The 19,116-nt window shown below is 42.1% G+C and overlaps 1 protein-coding gene across 3 annotated transcripts in view; it reads right to left on the bottom strand.

The window, feature by feature from the left end:
* Positions 1–19,116, bottom strand: part of cep120 (centrosomal protein 120) — a 133,021-nt gene that overhangs the window by 49,790 nt on the left and 64,115 nt on the right. For all 3 annotated transcript variants that reach the window (XM_072516544.1, XM_072516545.1, XM_072516546.1), the window contains 3 exons: positions 13,792–13,941; positions 11,112–11,294; positions 4,657–4,753 (listed from right to left, as the gene is read on the bottom strand). In XM_072516544.1, coding sequence (XP_072372645.1) covers positions 4,657–4,753; positions 11,112–11,294; positions 13,792–13,941 — 430 coding nt within the window. The remainder of the gene's footprint in view (positions 1–4,656; positions 4,754–11,111; positions 11,295–13,791; positions 13,942–19,116) is intronic.

The raw sequence follows: 19,116 nt of genomic DNA on the forward strand, positions 1-19,116 counted from the left end.
TCTTGTGTCTACTATGTCCGCACGGTGTACGTTCCTCGGCCGCATAAAAATACTTTTCACTGTACTTCGGTACATGTGACGATAAATCAAATCAATCAATCAGTTAAAAAAAATAATTCAAGTAAGATCTGATTTTTATTGTGGCCACGCTAAATTGCCCTTTAAGGCAGCACGGTGGCGCAGTAGGTTAGCCCTGCAGCCTCACAGCGCCGAGGTCCCAGGTTCGACCCCAGCTCTGGGTTACTGTCCGTGTGGAGTTTGCACATTCTCCCTGTGTTTGCGTAGGTTTTGCCCCCACAATCCAAAAGATGTGCAGGCTAGGTGGATTGGCCACGCTAAATTGCCCCTTAATTGGAATAAAGGAGAATTGGGTACTCTTAATTTAAAAAAAAAATCATGCTCCAAAGAAACCTGTTCAAGTGATATAGCTGCACCATGGTTATAGATAATCACTTTGATTCCAGGAGTAGGTGTCATGTTTCTGACCATTATTACGTCAAATATAATTAAATTATAAATTATTCTGAACGTTATATTAGAAACCATTTTTAAAAATCGTTTTATTAATTTTAAAAGTACCCAATTCATTTTTTCCAATTAAGGGCCAATTTAGCGTGTCCAATCCACCTAGCTTGCACACCTTTTGGGTTGTGGGGGCAAAACCCATGTAAACACGGGGAGAATGTGCAAACTCCACACGGTCAGTGACCCAGCCGGGATCGAACTTGGACCTCGGGACCGTGAGACTGCAGTGCTAACCATAGCGCCACTGTGCTGCCACAAAACCATTTTTTAAATCACAAGAATCAATAGCCAAAAACATTTTCTCCATTCTTATCCAACCTTAAGCTAAAGTTTATTTTAAAAATACCTTTACTGGCTATATTATAGTTGAAAACAGTGAAAGAAAACAGTCAGAGCGAAAGAATCAGAGAATAGTTACAAGCACAGGAAGTCGTCATTAGTTCCACTGAATCAGCTTGCTCTCTGAAGGAGCAATTCACCTCATTCCACCCCCCGCCTTCTCCCAGTAACCCTGCATATTCTTCCTTTTCATTTAACAGTCTAATTCCTTTCTGAATGCCTTGATTAAACCTGCCATCACCACACACTCAGGCAGCTAACATTCCACATCCTAACCACTTGCTGCCTGAAACGTTTTTTTCATGGCGCCATTGCTTCTTTTTGCCAATTACCTTAAATCTGTGTCTACTCAGGGCGGCACGTGGCGCAGTAGTCAGCACTGGAACTGCAGCGCTGAGGACCAGGGTTCAAATCCCAGCCCTGGGTCACTGTCCGTGTGGAGTTTGCACATTCTCCCCATGTCTGCTTGGGTTTCACCCCCACTACCCTAAGATGTGCAGGCTAGGTGGATTGGCCACGCTAAATTGCCCCTTAAAAGGAAAAAAAAAAGAATTGCGCACTCTAAATTTATTTTTTTAAATCTGTGTCTATTGGTTCTTGATCCTTCCACCAATAGGATGTTTCTCCCCATTTACTTTGTCCAGAACCAGCATGATTTTGAATAGCTCTATCAAATCGCCTTTCAATCTTTTCCAAGAAGAACAGCCCCAATCCAATTTATCTTTCTGTTATGGGCCAGAGTTTAGAGAACACCAAGTGTATCATGGAGTTCACCTGACCCACCACTTTTAATAGATTATGGTTATGGGGAGCACAAGGGCCTACTTTACAGGTGTGATGCAACAGAGATCTAAAGTACTCTTAAAACAAAACCGTGTTTATTTATGAATCCAGTTAACACCTTATAAACCCACAGTAAACATCTTAACAACTATCAACACCAATAATTCCCACAGATGCAATATTCTGTAAGTAACCCTTCATAACTTTCCTAACAACATCCGGAATACCAAAAGACCCTTTTTGCAGAAAGACAGGTTTAAATTCTCTACAGAAACAGGTATTACTTTGAAATCCTCCAATAATCTGGAGACAGTCTTTAGATTGCAGAGAGAGATCAATGCACCTTCTTGCTATGACTGCAGCTTCTCCAACTCTGAAAACGAAACTAAAACACAGACACACATCAGCTTTTTTGCTCAAAGCGAAAGTAAAAGCAGAGTCACAGCTCAGCTCCACCTACCCTAACATCATTGCAGCAATTTGATAAACATCCATTTCTTAAAGGTACTCTCACATGACATTTCCAATCTCTCAACCTAATCAAAGTGTCTCATCCCTGGGAGCACTCTTGTGCATCTTTTCTGCACTCCACCCAATGCATTCAAATCCTTCCTAAAGTATGGTGCCCAGAACTGGATAAATTACTCTATTGGAGGTCAAACCAGTGTTTTACAGAGGTTTAACATCACTTCCTTGGATTTATATCCAAGGTTCATATTGATAAAAGCCCAGCATAACGTATGCTTTAGTATTTGCTCTCTAAACCTGTCCTGCCACCATCATTGATTTATGCACATATACACCCAGGTCCTTCTGCACCAGCACTCCGTCTATGTTAACTCAATAATTTTCTATTGATACATTTAATAAATGTTTAACTTATTATATATTCAAGTTATGCATTGTACCGGAGACACTTGACAGTGTCAAATTTCTGTTCTGGGACTACAAATAGTTTTCATTTCAAAAATACCTTTTTAAAATGATTGCCAACTCCTGAATTAGAGCAAGGGTGATCTGTACCCTGAATCCATTTACTCATCTTAGCTCCAGTACCCTCAATATGCTTAATGAACAAAGAAAACTGTTGATCCAATCGTCACAGCCTGTTGGGGAAGAGCACCCCAGATTTCTGCTACCCTTTCTACAAAAGAAAGTGCTTCCTGATTTCCTTCCTATATGGTCTAGCTCTAATCTGAAAATCAGGTCCATTATTACCTGATATGCAATCAGCTAAAAGTTTTAAAAGCAGCAAGTTCTGCAAGAGCCCAGTAGTATCCCAAAATACTTCTTCTTTGAAACTTCAATTAAGTTTCAAAGAGTCACATTTGACCCTGTTAACTCGGTTTTGCTCTTCACACTTGCTGCCAGACCTGCTGAGCTCTTCCAGCACTTTTATGTTTTTATTTCAGATCTTCAGCATCTACAGTATTTTGCTTTTATTTTGGCAGCTAAAGGTTTTGTTCTATCTACTTGTTCTATCGAGCCTATTAAATCTTCTTAACATTGTAAACCTTAATATGACCATCCCTTGATCTTTGAAACTCAAGGGAATGCAAGCCAAGCCCACGCAGCTTGTACTCATGATTTAACCCTCTAAAACTGCAACATCTGTGCTGCACCCTCTCCAGAGTCAAAATATGCATCATGAGTTGTGCTGACTACTTGAGACATAGCCTGACCAAGGTGATACACAATTGAGGCATAACTTTCTTCTTTGTAATCCACCCCCTTGAGTTAAAATTATTTCTGATTCATTTTTAAATTTAGTAGTGCTAGTCCAGCCTTCCCCATCTCCCAAAACGTTCCCTTCCTCCTCTTTTCAGAGTCTGTTTCGCAGAAAATACCAATAATAATCTTTATCAGTGTCACAAGTAGGCTTATATTAACACTGCAATGAAGTTACTGTGAAAATCCCCTACTTGCCTCATTAAAGCGCCTGTTCAGGTACACGGAGGGAGAAATCAGAATGTCCAATTCACCTAACAAGCACATCTTTTGGGACTTGCGGGAGGAAACCGGAACACCCGAGGGAACCCACGCAGACACGAGAACGTGCAGACTCCGCACAGACAGTGACCCAAGCCGGGAATCGAACCCGGGATCCTAGCACTGTGAAGCAACAGTGCTTACCACCGTGCTACCTTGCCACCCATATCTAATATAGAAACACAACAGCCTACTGTTAATAAAGTTTTCCATGTACTTTACAGCAGCAGAATAAGTATGTACAACAGCAGAATATGTAAGTATGGTAAGAGATTTTTTGCTGATAGTTAAAATTGATAAACAATGTGACAGTCACTTGCAAGTTGAAAAGCTATGATTTGGGACAGCTCAAGGACATGATAAAGCACTAAGGAAATATTAGTTATTTCCTTCTCTTATGAAAATGTGAGACACGAGAGTTTACTAAAATTAAAATACACATTAGTCCCATTTTGTAATTTGTGAAACTGCCCAATAATTCATATGGAACTGGCTGTTACAGTAAAGCGTGTCTTCAAATGCTGAGATTTAGATTCCAGCTTCCATCACATGAAGCGTTCTTTGATGAGCATAGTTGCCATATTTGAGACAGTCATCTTTAGTGTGCTTCTTAGGTCAGCTAGGTTGATTCCATTAACTTTCCCTCATTCAGCTCCTTTCAAATGGCCTATCCCTCTTTTTGTGAGCACAGCAATTTACAGCAGTGTTTAGAGATAAGGTACTGAGAGGACAGGCATCGTGCCTCCTGCAAATTTCATGGCTATTTTTGATGCAAGGTACACACACAAAGACTGCGACCGCATTAAATTTGTTTTGTGTAGTTTTCAGACATTAACAATGTCGAAGTTGTATTTTAGTTAAGACTTCAATCAAGCATTTTTCACTTTATGTGCGAAGGTGATCACATTCATGCCGAAATATTTAAGTAAACGTAGGTCAAAACTTACAAGACAACATTCATTTCTCAATTAGCACCAAAAGGTCCAGGCTTGAATTTATGCAAGGATATCATGTGCTTACCTGAGACGAATCAGATACAGTGACATGTTGAGTTTTTACAAAATTATAATCCTCCAGAGTCATGGAGTAATATAGTTCAGCAATTTTGTTGTTTGGCCTGTTAAAATAATGGAAGAGTTCAAAATAAGCAACAAAAATAAATTTTCAGAGTACACAAGTGTCAAATTCACAAATGCCGTAATTAGTGAGGTAAGCTAATTAGCTCAGTTGGCTAGATAGCTAGTATGTGAAACAAATTAATGCCGACAGCACAGGATTCAATCCCCATTCTGGTTTAGATAGACTCGGGGCCTGCCTCCTTGCCCTGGCTGAAAGCAGAAAATCATGACACTTTTCCATGTGGCAAAAAAGTGCAAAGGACCTGTCATCAGGCAGAGAACTTGAGAAGAAAAAGGAAAAGATAATTAATGACATAAAAATTACTGTAAATGGGGGACAAAGTACTCTGACATGCCAACGTCAAATTTTATCAATATCGTTTCAAAGTTATTATTCCCAAAGTTTACACAAATGACATCAACTCCCTCTTTATAATGTAATTAAACCTCTAATTCAGTGAAAATATTGGAATGCATTATTAACACTCCTGTCGCAATGAAACTCCTCTTTGTCAGCAGTATTCAGATTTCAACCACCATTTCCCTATTGATTCCTTTCTCACACTCTCTTTCAATAGTAATCATGGAGAAGCATCTTTCTATTTATTTCTCACACACGATGAATATGTAAAAAGATTTTCCCAACACAACCATCTTGATCCCAACGGATGAATATCTATTTACTGAATTATACATGAGGCAAATATCATTGTTCAGATATTTTGTACCTGTGAGTGCCCTTCAGAAAAGGACAAAGGTATTGACAACACGAATGCCATATTGCATAGCATTATTGGTAAACCTCACCGCACCAGGTTTTAAAAAAAAACCTTAATGTTGTCGAACCAGACCTTTTCCACTTTACTCAGATCTTGACCTTAGACAGGGCAACAGAAATACTTTTACAAGTCTTTTAGTACATCAACAAATTTGTAGTCGAGTTCCAAAGTCATGCATGCATGGCTTCTGCAGCACATAAGAGAAACTGCATTGTTATTAACCGCAGTAAATGTGTCTCAGAATTCAGCCAGCAGTTATCTTCTTTTTTATTCCATTTTGTGGAATCTCAAGTTCATTCTGGACGGCACCATGGCACAGGGTTAGCACTGCTGCCTCACAGCACATGGGACACTGATTCAATTTTGGCATCGGGTGGCTGTCTGTGTGGAGTTTGTGCTTCATCCCCGTGTCTGCGTGTGTTTCTTCCGGGTGCTCCGGAAGTTCAAAGATGTGCAGCTTAGGTAGATTGGCCATGATAAATTGCCCCTCCGCATCCAAATGGTTACTGGATTACGGGGATAGGGTGGGGTGTGGGCTTAAGTAGGGTACTCTTTCCAAGGGCCAGAGCAGACTCAATGGGCCAAATGGCCTCCTTCTGCACTGTAAATTCTATAATTCCCAAAATACATATACCATTCTCAAAGTTTGCATCAAGACAACAGATACTTTTTAATTCAAACATTCCCATCTTCAACTTCATTTCAGAATCAAATGATAAAGCACGACAGCAAAGGTTACTATGTAAAATATGAGCTTAAGCGGAGCAGGGTTAAAATATTGTCGTGGATAGAGAATTGGTCAGCTAAATGGCAAGCAGATAGTAGGGGCATTTTTGGGGTTGGCAAGGTGCAACTAGTAGGGTGCCAAAGGGATCAGTGCTGGGGCCTCAACCTTTTACAATTTATATAAATGACTCAGATGAAGGCAACAAATGTATGGTTATTAAATTTGTTGATGACACATAGGAAATTGTGAGGACATACAGATTCTACAAAAGAGTTTGCAAAAGAAATTGGTACATGGAGTATAATGTGGGAAAACGTGAACTTGTCCTGTTTGGCAGGAAAAATAAAAATGTTGTATATTATTTAAATGGACAGAGATGCAGATTTCTGTGGTAGAGGGATCTGGATATCCTGGTACATGAATCACAAAATGATAATAAGCAGATGCAGGAAGTGATTAGAAAGTCAAATGGAATATTGTCATTTAATGCAAGGTGGATGGGATATAAAAGTAGGGAAGTTTTGCTGTCAGTTGTACAGGGCATTGCTGAGATTGCATCTGTAGTACGATGTACAGTTTTGGTCGCCTTACTTAACAAAGAACATAATTGCATTAGAAGCAGTTCAAAGAAGGTTCACTCAATTGATTCCTGGGATGAAACGGTTACCTTATGAGGAAAGGTTGGACAGATTGGGTCTATATCCATCAGAGCAGAGAAAAATGAGATGCTTATTGAAATATATAAGATGCTGAGGGAGCTCGACAGGGTGGATGCTGAAAGGATGTTTCCTTTTATGACCGACCAGAATTAGGGGACAGAGTTTAAAATCTCAGGGGTGTCCCATTTCAGACAACAAAGAGGAGAAAAACTCTCTCGGAGGGTTGTTACTCTGTGGAATTCACTTACCCAGAGCGCAATGGAGGCTGGGTTAGCGTACGGGATATTTTTACGGCCAAGTTAGATTTTTGATTGATATGGGAATCAAAGGGTTTAGGGGAGTCAGGAAAGTAGAGTTGAGGCCACAATCAGATCAGCCATGATTTATGAAATGGTGGAGCTAGTTTGAGAAGCTAAATGACCTACTCCTGTTCCTAATCTGTATGTGCGTAAATAGCTCAATATGATCAAGTCCAGAACAGGTTAAAGAAGTCGACATAGCATTTTTATTGCAAGACAAAGCAGAACTTCATCTCGTGTAAAATACTATAGCCCAACTTGCCCTCCAAATAATCTTTTCATTCTTGCAATCCCTGCCTCAGCAAGCAGAGAATCAAGTGAAATGCAAATATGTCCAAATTCATTAATCAGATTAAATTAAACACAGCTGACACGTACAAGAAGCAGGACAGAATTAGATTCCATCAAAAGCAAAATGCAGTGGATGCTTGAAATCTGAAATAAAGGTGGGAAATATTCAGGTCTGGCAGCATCTGTGGCGAGAGAAACAGAGTACCGTGACCTGAAACAGTAACATTGTTTTATTTTGAATTAGACTATGGCTCAGACATAATCATAATAATCATAGAATTTACAGTGCAGAAGGAGGCCATTCAGCCCATCGAGTCTGCACCGACTCTTGGAAAGAGCACCCTACACAAGCCCACACCTCCACCCTGTCCCCATAACCCAGTAACCCTACCCAACACTAAGGGCAATTTTGGACACCAAGGGCAATTTAGCATGGCCAATCCACCTAACCTGCACATCTTTGGACTGTGGGAAGAAACCCACGCACACACGGGGAGGATGTGCAGACTCCGCACAGACAGTGGCCCAAGCCGGGAATCGAACCTGGAGCTGTGAAGCAATTGTGCTAACCACTATGCTACCGTGCTGCCATGGCAACGATCCAGTCAAGTAGTCAGGGTTACCTGATCAGTGATTCCCTCAGAAGAACATTTTGAAGATAGTTTTGCGCAGTAAGCCCAAATAATATTTATGGTTCGTACATAATGAGAATGTGAGAGCAGGAACATGAAGTTGCTCTCTCTTTAGTTCATTCACCCATTCCCCTGACTTTGCTCTACCCAGTTGACAACTTGTAACGGGATACATTATTTCACTGATTATAGCAGCCCTCCATCTCATCATCATAATAATAATAATCTTTATTAGTGTCACAAGCAGGTTTACATTAACATTGCAATGAAGTTACTGTGAAAATCACCCAGTTGCCACACTACGGCACCTGTTCAGGTACACTGAAGGAGAATTTAGAATGTCCAATTCACCTAACAAGCACGTCTTTCGGGACTTGTGGGAGGAGTGGGAGGAAACTGGATCACCTGGAGGAAATCCATGCAGACATGGGTATAATGTTCAGACTCCGCACAGACAGTGACCCAAGCCGGGAATCAAACCCGGGTCTCTGGGGCTGTGAAGCAACAGTGCTAACCACTGTGCTACCGTGCCGCCCATCATCAGCCAAGTAATCATGCTTCACATGTTAAATAAATATGTCAGCAGGCTATTTGACCACACAGGTCATCCAGGCCTGGCCTGGTGTCCAAGAGTTCCTTAAGGAAGCGGAAACTTTGGCCAATTTCTTTGCTTCCCAGTCAAGACTAAAAAGGCCCAAGTCTTCTGTTTACTCAATATCGGTCTCCTCTATTTCGGAGAGACCAAATGCAGACTAGGTGATCGCTTTGCTGAGCACCTTCGGTCTGTGCGCATTCAGGACCCTGACCATCCCGTTGCTTGCCATTTTAACACAAGACCCTGCTCCCATGCCCGCATGTCTGTCCTTGGCCTGCTGCAATGTTCCAGTGAAGCTCAACGCAAACTGGAGGAACAACATCTCATCTTCCAGTTAGGCACGCTACAGCCTTCCGGCCTGAACATCGAATTCAACAACTTCAGATGATTAGCTCTACCCCACTTCGACCCCTTTGTTTTCATCCTATTTCATTCGAACAGTCTTTTACCATTTCTTTCTTTCTTGTATTTCTTTATATATATTTAACTATCTTATCCCCCTTTCCTTACCTTTTCTCCCCATTGCTTCCCCCTTCCCCACCCCCCATATCTACATCTGTCACAGTTTACCCTCTGATGTTAGTTTCTTTGCTGTTTGGCCTATTACACCTTTTGTTCTCTCTGGGGACTGCCATTAGCACTCTTTCCCCATGGTTTCTGTGGTTATCAGCACTCTGTTCCCTTGGTTTCTGTGGCTATGACTCATCTTTCATTCTCTACACAGTATAAATATTTCCCACTTTCTCGGTCTTTCACCTTTATTTCCCACTTTCTCGGTCTTTTAGCTTTGGCAAAGGGTCATCTGGACTCGAAACGTTAGTTCTTTTCTCTCCCTACCGATGCTGCCAGACCTGCTGAGATTTTCCAGCATTTTCTCTTTGGTCTTCTGTTTACTCCCTCCTCGTGTAGAATAAACTAACCTATGAAAAAAAGGTGACTATGCATTTCCTTTGCTATTGCACCTGGTCTTTTATTCTGACAAGTCAGCAAGCTACAAACCAGTATTAAGGATATTTGTAGCTGCATCATTGGAAAACACTGCCCCCTTGTGCAATGCGAATAGAAACAAAAAACTTTGGGACCCCAACATCGGAACCAAATGTGAGTTCAGAGACTGCACTTCCAGCTGCAGGGCCAGCTTGGTGATCTAATGAATAGCGTCTAATTGGGGCTTTAAATTAGACAAATCAACTGCCCACAAGTCCTGCCTGTCACTGGAAAACTTCCCCAGTAGCTGAACTGTATCAGGAAGCCGTCCTGATACAGCCCTCCGCCTTTTTACTGGACCCATTCTGCCCATTTTCTCACGGTGAGTGCCAGAGATTCTTGCATGATGCTTTTCCTGTATATTTTCTAGTAATGGTTTGTGTGTAATCAATTCTGCAGCATTGATGTGGCAAAACACTACAATTTGTCAAGTAGTTCCTTGATATTTGTCTGAATGAGACATGCAGAAAACGAGCTGACCAAGTGAAATGAAAGAACTTCTATGGGTTGTGTGTCAGCAGAGGCAAATCCAATTCATCAACCTACATCAGCACAATTTAGCACAGTTAAATGTAAAACATTACCGAAAATACTTTCATTCAGGCTTGTGGAGCAGGTGACTTTGATACCTTGATCTCCAAAGACTTCTGAGCTTCAAAGATATGCCATAAGGAACCATCAAAATGAAAAGGCTGAAATACTCATTAAGCAAGTGCATAAGGATAAGTCACCAGAATTTCTTCAATTACTATTTATAATGCTCTTTAGACTTAACTATTCCACATGACACAGAGTCTTTATTGTACTACTTAGGTCCAACTTGGGAACTTAACCCAAGATTGTGTAGGTCATTTGTTAAAAGTCCATAAACCATTTGTGCATTTCTTAAAACCTGATGACGTATTAAGTTATGTCTCCTGGGAAGCCAATTAAGTAATCGTACAAGATATAACATAATTAAGCCCAGGCAAGGGAGTATAAACTAGATGCTGTTCCAAGGCATGAACAATTCAAAAACATTTATGGAAGACAAATAATAATGCACCAAGATTTAAAAGTTAAATTAACTTAAAAAAATTTAATAATACACTTTATGGAAAATATATTCTGGTAGCTAAAAGGAGAAGAAGGAAGTGGCCCAGTGTCATTCAGTATTACGGCACAAAAGCCATTGTACATATCCTGTAACAGAACCAATATTACACTGGAGAATCTTAGCAGTTAAAAATAAACCCACATTACCAGTTATCCATGAAAAACAAGCACATAAAGCAAGTAACATTTAACTCAAAACTTAAGATGCAATATTACATGTACACTGGATTTGGGAATGCTGGGTAATGACTTGGGTTACTCATTTTCAACACTACGTTAATAATAAAACTTGCCCTTGTGCTGCTACAACTGGAATCCTCTCACTGTAGGTCTGACGCCAACATTGATCTCCTGATGGACCCAAAAAGCGAGATTTTTCTGCTGTCAGAACATTTGACAATTTCAGTCTTGCTACTCCCAAAAGCAAGTCTTTAGTCATTTTATCTTTGTGCCATACTTCAACCAACAAAGGTAACCTAAAAGAAATATTTTACCATTACATTTCATTTTATTTATCTTCACATTTCTAAGAAGAACTAAGAGAACCAAGTTAGAATCTGAAATTAATTTGTCTTAAGACAAAAAAATAAACTCAAATTTGTAACAAAGCTACATTGGCAAATAAAATGCCAGGTTTGCTCCTTGATCTTTGCTGAGTTCATCAATCTTGGGTAGTGTTAGCAGAAATAGCCTCAGAAATTGTGTCAAATAAAGTCCAGGATTCCTTTTTCTGATTGTTGCGTGGTCAATTCTCTTAGGAACAGAAAAAGACAGTCAGAAGGCATGGGAAAGTAGAAGTACATCAGGCAGAGCCTGAAATGTTTAACAGCTCAGCATCACTGTCCATATTTACGCATGATAATTACTTGAACATGGTATGAGGGGATCATTGGCAAGTATGTAACTACCCCAATAAGGAGTTACCATCTTGAGGGTTATCTTATCCGATCAGACATGATCTCATTGAATGAGGGTCGAGCTGTGCCCAAAGTGGCAGTCTTCGGGGTATCAGACCAGCCAGAACTTCATATGGGGAAAAAGGGTCGATGCCCTTGCTTTTACTTCCTTAATCGCCTGCCGGAGAATCCTGCTCAGCTGGCGACCAGCAGCACCACACGGAAAGGATTGACAGTTTGATAGCTCTTTCTCGTGATAGCTCTCACAGCTGCAAACTGGCTGGCAGACCGGTCAGAATTTCTCCATCTGGAGAAGATCAAGTACAACTTCCGAGGGGCAGACGAAGGCTTCCACAAAGCGTGGGGGCTACTCACCAGCCTGTTCCAAGACCTGTTTGAAGCCAAAAACGGATAGGAAGGGAGGGGGGCGGGAGGGACCAATAGGAACCACAAGAGCCACACAAAGCAGACAGGAACAAGGGCGGGGGGGGGGGGGGGGGGGGGGGGCAGCAAGGGAGGAATCCAAGGAAACCCAGGAGAGTACCCAGGGAAAGATCGAAGAGGGGGCCAGAGGGCACCCCACCACAAAGGTCATAGAAACAAAAACAAAATAAACGATAGATTATAACATCTACGGCGGAAGAAAGGGCCTAAGACGGAACCCGAATAGTAGAAGGGGGGGGGGGCGGAGAGAGTAAGAGAGTCTAAAAAGGAAAAACATCTAAGTTGTAAATAATAACTGTTTCACACATCTCCTGTATAATGTACAAATGAAAAATTCAATAAAAATATTAATAAAAAATCTTATTGAATGGCGTAGCATAATTGATGGGCCAAATGGCCTACTTCTGCTCCTACGTCTCATGGTCTTACCTCTAGGAGAGGAAAGGAAATTTATATGTTCTTAACAAATAGACATCTGAAGAATAGAAATAATGGTGCCTCCCATCTTTGAGATATATTAATGGGTTGGACATAATTTCAAGTCTGCGAACAACACAAAACTTGGAAACATGATAAACAATGAGGAGAATAGGAACAGGTATCATTAGGACAAAGACTGCTGAAATGGCAGTCACCTGGCTGATGCAATTTAACTTGGAGAGGCATGATATGATGCATTTTTGTAGGAAGAATCAGGAGAGGCATTGTAAACTAAATTGAATAATGTGAAAGAACAGAGACCTGGGGGTGTACATTCACAGATCTTAGAAGGCGACAGGACAAGTTGAGAAGACTGAAAAAGGTAGACAGGATCCTTGATCTTATTAAAGTATTGAAAATAAAAGGAAGTTATACTCAACTGGTTTATATCACTTTTTCGGCCCAGTTGGAGTATTGTGCCCAATTCAGGGCAGCACAATTTATGAAGAATGTTAAGGCCTTAGCGAGAGTACAGAGATTTACGAGAATAGTACTAAGGATGAGGGGCTACAGTTAAGTGGGAAGACTAAAGAAACAAGAGTTGTTTTACTTAGAGCCTAGAAGGTCAAGTGGAAACTTAATTGAGGTGTTCAAAATCATGACAGGTTTTGATGGAGTAAATAAGGAGAAACTGTTGCCAGTGACATTAGGGTCAACAACCCGAGGACAGACGTCAGGTATCTGGCAAAATAATCAAAGGCAAGATGGAGAAACGTAACATAGTTAATCATCCTGTCTAAAAATTAGGGAAGATTTAATAATTATACTGAAAGTGGAGTGGATAAATATTTGAAGAGGAAAAATTTGCAGAACTGCAGGGAATGGCTTGGGGAGCTGGGCTAATCGGATAACTCTTTCAAAAAGCCAGCACGGCATAAACGCATCCTTCTCACTGTATCATTCCAGTATTTCAATAAAATGATTTGATGTAAATAATATTTTTCAAGACTAAAATCATATCCAACCATTGATGTTCATTGCATTTTTCTGCTTTGTTAACCTGAACTCTTTTTTTTTTTTTTAAAAAGTATAAAAGGTGTACCAGGAAACTCAAAACAAATATTTATTTCAAGACTGTTGAGGAGAGCATAACTTGTAGCTGTCGTTATGCATGCAGAATTAAACAGATGAAAATAGTGTTGAATAATGGTACCTGAAAAAGGTATCTTGCAGTTGATGAGGTAGTGCTGCAAAATCAAATGCGCAATATGATTGAGGAAAGACCACTTCCATGTTTCTCTTCACTTCCACTGGAGGATTCGTCATGATTGGGGCTGCAGTACCAAAAAATGGGTAGGAGTACCTGATCAGCAAATTAAAGCAAAAAAAGTGCCCAACTTAGTTAGGTATCTTCACTAGAAAATAAGCAGACTTGCATTAGAAATTTCTCGATTGAACTCATACATGTTTAGGATAAAATCAAAAATGCTGGATGAATTCAACAGGTCAGGTACCAGGTTAACATTTCAGCTCCATGACCTTTAGTCAAAACCAGAAACCGCTAGAAATGTAACAAGTTTCAAGCAAGTACAGAGGCAGAGAAACGGAGGAATGGGGGAGAACAAAAGGGAAGATCCATGGCAGGATGGACGGCGGAGAAATTAAATGACAAAAGGGCTCACGCCACAAGAGAAAAGGGGATGGAGAATGGAACAAGTAACAAAAAAGAGAAAACAAAAGGCAGAATTGTTCCATTGGGGAAAAAAATGAGAAGAGGTTTCATCTGAAATTGTTGAATTCAATGTGAAGTCTGGAAGGACGGGAAGTCCCTAACTGAAAGTAGAAGACAAAGTGATGAGAGCGAAAGTGAGCCAGAGAATTAAATAACAGACGAATAGAAGCTCAAGATCACTCAGCTCAAGGGAACTGACACCTATTGAGTGGAAGCTGAACAACTTCTCCTGGAGCAAAACCCCACCACCGTACATCCAGAGACCGTCACTGTCATCTTCTCTGAGATCAACCTACCATGGTATCTATCCTCATGGTCCATCAATTCAACACAGCCCATTTCTACCTCCTTACCAACCCGTTCATGTGCCAAAGAACTCAGTTCTTCCTATCTCAAATATATTTTCTAACCTTGTTCGGCCTCATATCACCTACATCTGTGACTTTTCCAATGGCCTCTATCATTTAACAGTTCCCAGTTTCCTGGTTCTAAATGTCCAATCCCTCCACCTTTCCAGATGGCCTAAAAGGTCTCTGCCTCTTCCTTGAACAAAGCCCAAACCTGGTCCCATTCCATACCCCCTCCTCTCCCTCACTGAAATTGTGCTTTCATTGAAAAACATCTACTTCGATTTCATTAACTCTCTACTAATTAAAGTGTTCCTGTGACAACCTGTACTGATTCCTTGGGATATGTGGAATATTCTTCATCACTGTTCTACTCAAATGCACCACTCCAGTTGTTTCTTTCTGATGCATTGCTGACTACAATGGTTCCACTTCCTGCTCTTGCCCTGGACTGTAAAATTTCATCAACTTTCCTTCCAATTCCTCACTTTCCTTCATCTTCACATACTCTATCTTCAATAATTTCCTCCCCATCCTCCCCCTCTCCTGTTTCAAGAAATAGACTATCAACCTATATCCATCATAAGTCGTCTGACTCTCACAGCTTCCTTGACTATCTTTCCTTTCACCTTGCTTCCTTTGAAGTTTCTTTCCAGTTTCACCTTTCCTGATGACGCAGAATTCCTTACCAGTGTTGGTCTATTTTTTTCCTCAATTGATGATTTCCCTCTGCAAGGTTGGTCGAGCCCTCAACCTAGTCAGTTCCATTTCCCCAGTGATGCTCTCCCTCCTTTCCCTCAGTCGCAGACCACAACTTTGTTCCCCTGTCCTCATTATCCATCCCACCAGCCTCCACATGTAATAGACAGCCATTGCTGGCACCTCCAAAGTAATGCAACAATTGTGAAAGCACCTTCTGCAAAATCCTCATCTGCTCTCCAATGACTGTCAACATCCCCTCCACTTCCCATAAAAACAGAGAAAATGCAACACCCATCTTTGTACCTGAACTGTATCAATTATAACTCTGCTCCTTTTTTTGTTTTGGACAGCACCTTGTGACAATTCTGTTTTTTTCCCCATTTACCCAATCTCTCGGCCCATTTTGTGGTAATTATTTTTTTAAATAAATTTAGAGTACCCAATTATTCTTTTCCAATTAAGGGGCAATTTAGTGTGGCCAATCCACCTAACCTGCACATCTTTGGGTTGTGGGGGTGAAACTCCCGCAGACATGGGGAGAATGTGCAAACTCCACACGGATAGTGACCCAGGACGAACTTATCCCATTATTATCTCCTTTTGACGTGGAGCATCTTCCTTTTTATCATTTAATCACTCCTGCCTTCACCCCATCAGACATTGCAATTTTTTCTTCCGTTGTCCCTCTCCTGACTCTGCACTTGCTTAAAACCCATTACAAATATAACTTTTTCCCATTCTGACGAAAGGTCATCGACTTGAAATGTTATTGGCTTCTCTCTCCACAGAAGCTGCCTGACCGACTGAGGTTTTCAGCATGTTCTATCTTCAGATTTCCAGCATTTGCAGTACTTTGGTTTTATTCAACTGTAATCCCACCAATTCCTACAATATTTGGACTATTTGTTTTCACCCTTCTTCCTGCAAGGACTTCTTGCTTTCAGTTTCTCCATTGCAGTTGTTCTGACGATGCAGAATTCCATACCAGCACTTGCAACAAATCTTCCTTTTCCTCAAAAGGATATCCCTCCACTGTAGTACATTCCACTCATATTTGCGTCTCACCTTTTTCCTCCCAGAACCATGATGGGGTTTGCCCAGTCTTCACCCTACCATCCTGCAACCTCCAGTCAACAGATCTTTGTCTGCCATTTACGCATTCTTCAAACACTTCTTGCCCTCCCAGCATTCCAAAGGGACCATTCTTTTTGCAACACCCTTATCTATGGTTTTTCAATTATTTCAAAAGATGTGGGTGTTGCTGGCAAGACCATCATTTGGGAGGGTGGCAGTGAACTGTTTTCTTGAATCACTGCAATCCATCTAGTGGGGGTACTCGCACAGTGCTGGGAGGATGAATGTTCCAGAATTTTGACCCACCAATAGTGAATGACAGCTCAAAGTCATAACCGTGTGTGGCTTGGAGAGAAACGTGAAGGCAGTGGTGCTCCGACACATCTGCTGCCGTTGTCCTTCTAGGTGATAAAGGTTGTGGTTTGGAAGGTGCTGTCGATAGAGCCTTGACGAGTTGCCACAATACATCTTGGAAAACCCTGCTGTCACTGTGCATCGGTGGTGGAGAGGGTGAATGTTTAGGGTGGTGGATGGGGTACCAGTCAAGCAGGTTGCTTTGTCCGGGATGGTGCCAAGATGCTGGAGTGCTGTTGGAGCCGCACTTATCCAGGCATGTGGAGAGTATTCCATCACATTCCTGACTTGTGACTTGTAGATGGTGGACAGTGCTTGGGCAGTCAGGTAACTTCCTCCCTTCAGAATTCCCAGTCCTTGACCTATTCTCGTAGCTAAAGTGGTTACATGGTCAGTTCAGTTCACTCTCTGGTCAATAGTAACCTCTAGGAAGGTCAACCTCAAACATCCCCAAAACACAGTAAGTTTAGGTCTTTTGACCCTTCATGCCTGCTCCACCATTCAATAAATCCATGGCGAATTTGGCTGTGGTCTCAGCTCCACTTTCCTGCCTCCTCTCCATAACCTCATTTGTCTAACAGCTTCAAATAAATTTAAAGAGCCAATCTACACTATCTCTGGGGAAGAGAATTCCTCATTCTAATGACTCTTTGAGAAAAAACATTTCCTCATCTCCCTCTTAAAGGGGAAACATCTTATTCTTAAACTCTGTCCCACAGTTCTAGTTTCCCCCATAAGAGGAAGCATCCTCCCAGTATCCACCCTGATCAGTCTCCACAAGATCTTATATGTTTCAATAAGATCACATCTCATTCTTCCAAACTCCACATCCTTCATCTCAGAAAGGAGTCGCCCCCAATCCACTTCTCACAGCACATTCCTGTGCAAGCATTGGAATACAGCATTTGCCCTTTCACCTCTCCCTTTCCCTGGTCTGGACCCCAAATACTCCTTCCAGATAAAAATAAAAACAGCAAATTATTGTTAGTTTTTTTTTCAATTTAATATTCTGTAACCACCGATCATAAATGAGATCTCAACAATGGGGAGCCCAAATGCAGGCTAAGTGATCAATTTGCGGAAACTCTTTAATCAGCCCACATGAGTGTTTCTGGTCACTTGTCATTTAATTTTATGCTCCATTCTCACTCTGACCTCATCTTATAATTAAATATTTTACATCATTCTAGACTCAAGGGGTGTGATTCTCCAGAAAGATTAAAGAACCAACCCCACACATCTCGCAGCCATGGTGCTGAGACAATCACCCCCCCCCCCCCCGCCCCTCAACCCTCCATCTGTCCCCCGACACTCCCTTCACCCTAACCCTCCCTTCACACAAACAAACCACTCCACCCTGCCTCCCATGAGACCACCTCGGAGGATAGGTCCAAGGATGCCACAGTTGATGCGTCACAGCTGTCATCCCCACCCTCCACCAGCGCAGATACACACACCTCGGTGGGCAACATTAGTCAACTTCTGGGGCACAATCTGGTGAGCACCACACAGTCGCTGATGCACATCAGGTGGAGGCAGGAATGCCAAGGCCAAACAGCAATCAGAGAGCTGCTGGATCCCAGGACCCAACTGGATCCCAGTCAGATGCTGACCCTCTGGAACAGGTTTACCCAGAGCTGATGTTAGGGAACGGCTGCGACATTCAGGGGGAAATGTCAGCGACAGTCCAGCAGGCCAATAGCCATTTGGAGGAGTCCAAAAGGCTATTGGCGCAGGGGATAGCTCCGGCAATGCGTGGCACTGAGGCCAACAATGCTAGGGTGGTGACTGCAGTGGAGAATCTGGTGCACAATGTCGGCAGCATGAGATGGTGGCCAAAGCGTCGCGCAGTCAGTGACGGCCATGGCTGAGGGCCTCAGCAGAATATCCAAATAACTGGGGGACATGATCAAGTACCAGGCTGACCTTAATGAGGTGCTGTGGGGCATGTTCGCCGCACAGATGGGCATGGCCAAGCCGCGGTGGGGGAATTGCCGCGTCAATGCAGACCATGGCCTAATCACTGAGAAGCATCGCCGAGGGCGACGGCACCATGGTTCAGGCATTGGGGAGACGCCAAGACGGTGGAGCTGCAGGACCGCAGAACCAGATAATGGAAGGGCAGCAGGGGTTCAATCCAGCTGCCCCTCCATCCCCAGGTGAACCACAGGGCTCTATGGGCTCTGACCGGGAGGAAGTCGCGCTGGGTACCAACCAGACCTGTCCCATGGAGTGTGCGTTTGTGCGCAGGACAAAGTCGGGCTGCGCCATCGTGATAGTCGGGCAGTGGTGCACACTTGTATGAGGGACGTTAAAATACCCTCGCCAC

Source organism: Scyliorhinus torazame, chromosome 9 (assembly GCF_047496885.1).
Source record: "Scyliorhinus torazame isolate Kashiwa2021f chromosome 9, sScyTor2.1, whole genome shotgun sequence".
Lineage (NCBI taxonomy): Eukaryota > Metazoa > Chordata > Chondrichthyes > Carcharhiniformes > Scyliorhinidae > Scyliorhinus > Scyliorhinus torazame.